The sequence below is a fragment of the Belonocnema kinseyi genome, chromosome 4 (assembly GCF_010883055.1).
Source record: "Belonocnema kinseyi isolate 2016_QV_RU_SX_M_011 chromosome 4, B_treatae_v1, whole genome shotgun sequence".
Lineage (NCBI taxonomy): Eukaryota > Metazoa > Arthropoda > Insecta > Hymenoptera > Cynipidae > Belonocnema > Belonocnema kinseyi.
The window spans coordinates 87716197-87719457 of NC_046660.1; the positions used below are offsets into that span (position 1 = coordinate 87716197).

The 3261-nt window shown below is 25.9% G+C and overlaps 1 protein-coding gene across 2 annotated transcripts in view; it reads right to left on the reverse strand.

The window, feature by feature from the left end:
• Window positions 1–286: 286 nt before the first annotated feature.
• Window positions 287–3261, reverse strand: part of LOC117172002 — a 4191-nt gene continuing 1216 nt past the window's right edge. For both annotated transcript variants that reach the window (XM_033359717.1, XM_033359718.1), the window contains one exon: window positions 287–901. In XM_033359717.1, the coding sequence (XP_033215608.1) occupies window positions 345–901 (557 nt within the window). In that variant the 3' untranslated portion in view covers window positions 287–344. The remainder of the gene's footprint in view (window positions 902–3261) is intronic.

Below are 3261 nucleotides of genomic sequence, written 5' to 3' on the forward strand. Positions count from 1 at the left end.
ACATTTTTAACCCTGAAGTGCTAGAACGGGTCCCAGGGACCCGTAGGTTTTTTTAGCACTGTTTTTCAAAGAAAAAAAAATTTTTTGCAGAATATTTATTATATGCAATTAATTTTCATATATATTTTTAGAATATTCATTTTTACGAGACATGGGGCTACAATTTAAAAAAACGGAGCTAACTAGATTTGTTCTAGTTGGAACGAAAAATTTCGAGGTTCTAGCACTTGAGGTTCGACTATAAAATCATATAATGGGGTTACTTCATGAAAAAAAACTACTAATCATATAATAAACAACAAACAGTTTATTTATTTGTGTGTACACACTTCTTTAAATCATAATTACTTATACTTCAATGGTACTGAAATTCCGCCAAGTCGTTTATGCAACAATTCAGTTTTAAGTTCATCCCTAAAACTTTGTGGGTCGTTCACAAAGTTTAGCCACATGCCAATCAACTCAAGCATGTACCAAGGTTTGATGCTGGCCTCAAAATCATAATCTTCATCATCCCGACTTGAAAACTCTCCAGAATCTTCACTGTCACTGGCAATTGGACAAGGTAGTTTCTCAATGTTTGCAGTTATAAGTAGTTCTTCTAAAATTCCTTTGTTAGCTACAAGAATGCGACGAACAATGGGTTCGCAAAATTCCAACAATTTGTTGAAACGATCTTCTGGTTTTATTCTCAGTATAATGTTCAAATAACTTGCTTGTTTCGAATTCTCACATTCTTCGGGCTTAAGATTTCTCAAATTTGCTCGAATGTATTCGTGCATTGCATATATTGAATCGAATGGAACAATTTTTACGAACCCATCAAAATTTCTGCGATACTCTTTCACATTTTTGAGAACGACATCGTCTGATTCTTGAGATGCAAGTCTCAAAAGACGAGCTTATAACATTAAATAATAAATATTTTTATTAGACTGAAATAAGTACTATTATGACGTCTGCATTTTTTTCTTTATGATAAACAAAGTGTTTTGTTATGCAGTAAACAATTTATCAAAAAGGTAATCTTAGCCTTTTTTCAACAATTAAAAAGCAGCTTTTTTATTGGAGAAGAAATAAGTGATTATAAATAGTTCTAAATGATTATAAATAGTTTCTAAAAATAGTTCTAGTCAGAGAATTTTGTTTGTCAGGGAAAAATTTGGAAAAAAGCAGGGCTTTTTCATAAGAAATACTTTGAGTAACTGTAAGTCACTCTTTAAAATGAAAAGTTCACCTTAGTTACTTTCCTGTTTATAAATTAAAATATGGGTTAACCTCTATCGAATATTTCAACATTTTCTGAATTTCAAGAAATTTCTAATACATTTCAATAATTTTAAGGAATTTCCAAAGATTTTAGAGTATTTTTAAATATTGTAAGGAATTTTCAAAAGTTTTAAAGTATTAAAGGATCTGAAATATTTCAGGATATTTTAAAATATTCTAAGGAATTTTGAATAGAATTCTATAATGTAAAGGTATTTAAAAGGATTTGAATGATTTTAGGATATGTTTGAAAATTCCAAAAAAATTTAAAGAACTTTAAACAGTTTTAAGTGATTTTAGAGTATTTCATAAAATTCTAATTCATTTTCAAGAGATTTAAATATTTTTTGTATTTTCCAAGAATTTTAATGATTTGAAGCGATAAAAGAAATCTGCATGGGATTTTCAAGAATTCACTAAAATTTCTGAAGATATGGAACAATTTTATGAAACTTATAAGGTTATTGGTTATTTCAAAATATTCCAAAGGATTATACAAGATCCCTAATACTTTAATCATTTTAGGGTTTTTAAATGCCCAAAAAGTATTTCGATATTTTTCCCAGGATTAGGAATTATCAGATTTCCTGTAATTTCACGGGATTTTATAATATTTTAATAGATTTCAAATAACTTATTCACAAGAATTTAGGGATTTCATACGATTTCAAAGATATTTAAATATTTCAAGGTATTACTAAAAAGACTTTTAAAAAATTCCAGAGAATTTTGCAGCTTTTAAGAATTTTAAAGGAATTTTATGTTATTTCAATAATTGAAAGGAATTTCAAAGGATTTGAGTATTTGAGGATATTTTAAAAGATTCCAATCCATGTTGAAAGCGAAAAAAAACATTTTAAAGGGATTTCCAAGGATATTAATGGATTTTAAAAGCTTTCAAGGTATTTTAAAGAAGTTATTTAAAAGAAGTGAAAAATTCCGTAGGGTTTTCAAAGATTTGAAGAGATTTCCAAATTAAAAAAAGATCATTTCGAAATCACCTTGATTTCTTATTCATTTATCAGGAATTCTTTTAAATAAAATTTGAATTCTTTATAGTTATATTAAAATTTTCAAATTCGTTCTTAATCTTCTAAATTCACTCAATTTTATTTAATTAGTGGATTGTTTTTAATTTTCATTTAATTCATTTAGATTGGATACATTTTATTGTATCTTTAAAATTTTTTCAATTCATTTAATTTTTTTTATAATTGACCCTGAATTTTTGTGAATTTATTGAATTACTCTTATTTTCTTTTAAATTAATCCAATTTTACTGGAACAAATAGAATTTATTAAATTTTTCCCAATTGATTTGTATTCTTTTAAAATCAACATGAACTGTTTTTCAATCTTACGAATCGATTTTTTAAAAGTTCTTTTAAATTCAAACGAACAATAGTTACATTATTGCTGCACATTAGTCACTTTTAGTAACATTTGGATTAGAAATTATTTACTGTCCGTCACTTACGGTTTACGTAGGTGACTTTTTCAATTAAAAAAAAAAAGAAAATTCAACTGCGGCAGCCCTAATAATAATAAATGTAACCTTTAAACTATTTTTATTCTATGCATAAAAAGCACTATATCAAAAATGTCTCAAGATTATAATTTTTGCATTTAAAAAATAATAGACCTAAAAAATAAAAAAATTAACCAGGAATAAATGAGGGTAAAGTCAAGAAAATTTTTGAAAATTAAGATTTGTGATGTGAGGAAATGTTGATTTAAATCAAATAAGAATATGGTAATATTACGATCAGCTAAATTAAAAAAAATGAAAGCACTTGAATTATTGTTCGAAAAGTCAAAAACTAATTATTGTTCTTAAATTGAAAAATTGTTCCGTTAGAAAATTACCTAAAATAAAAATTGAGAGTTATCAGGATCTGTTTTTACTCCAGATATTTGAGCAAGTGAAGGGGTCAAAATTAAAAAAATTATTTCTTGACAAAATCAATAAATTATGAATAATGAACAAAATTA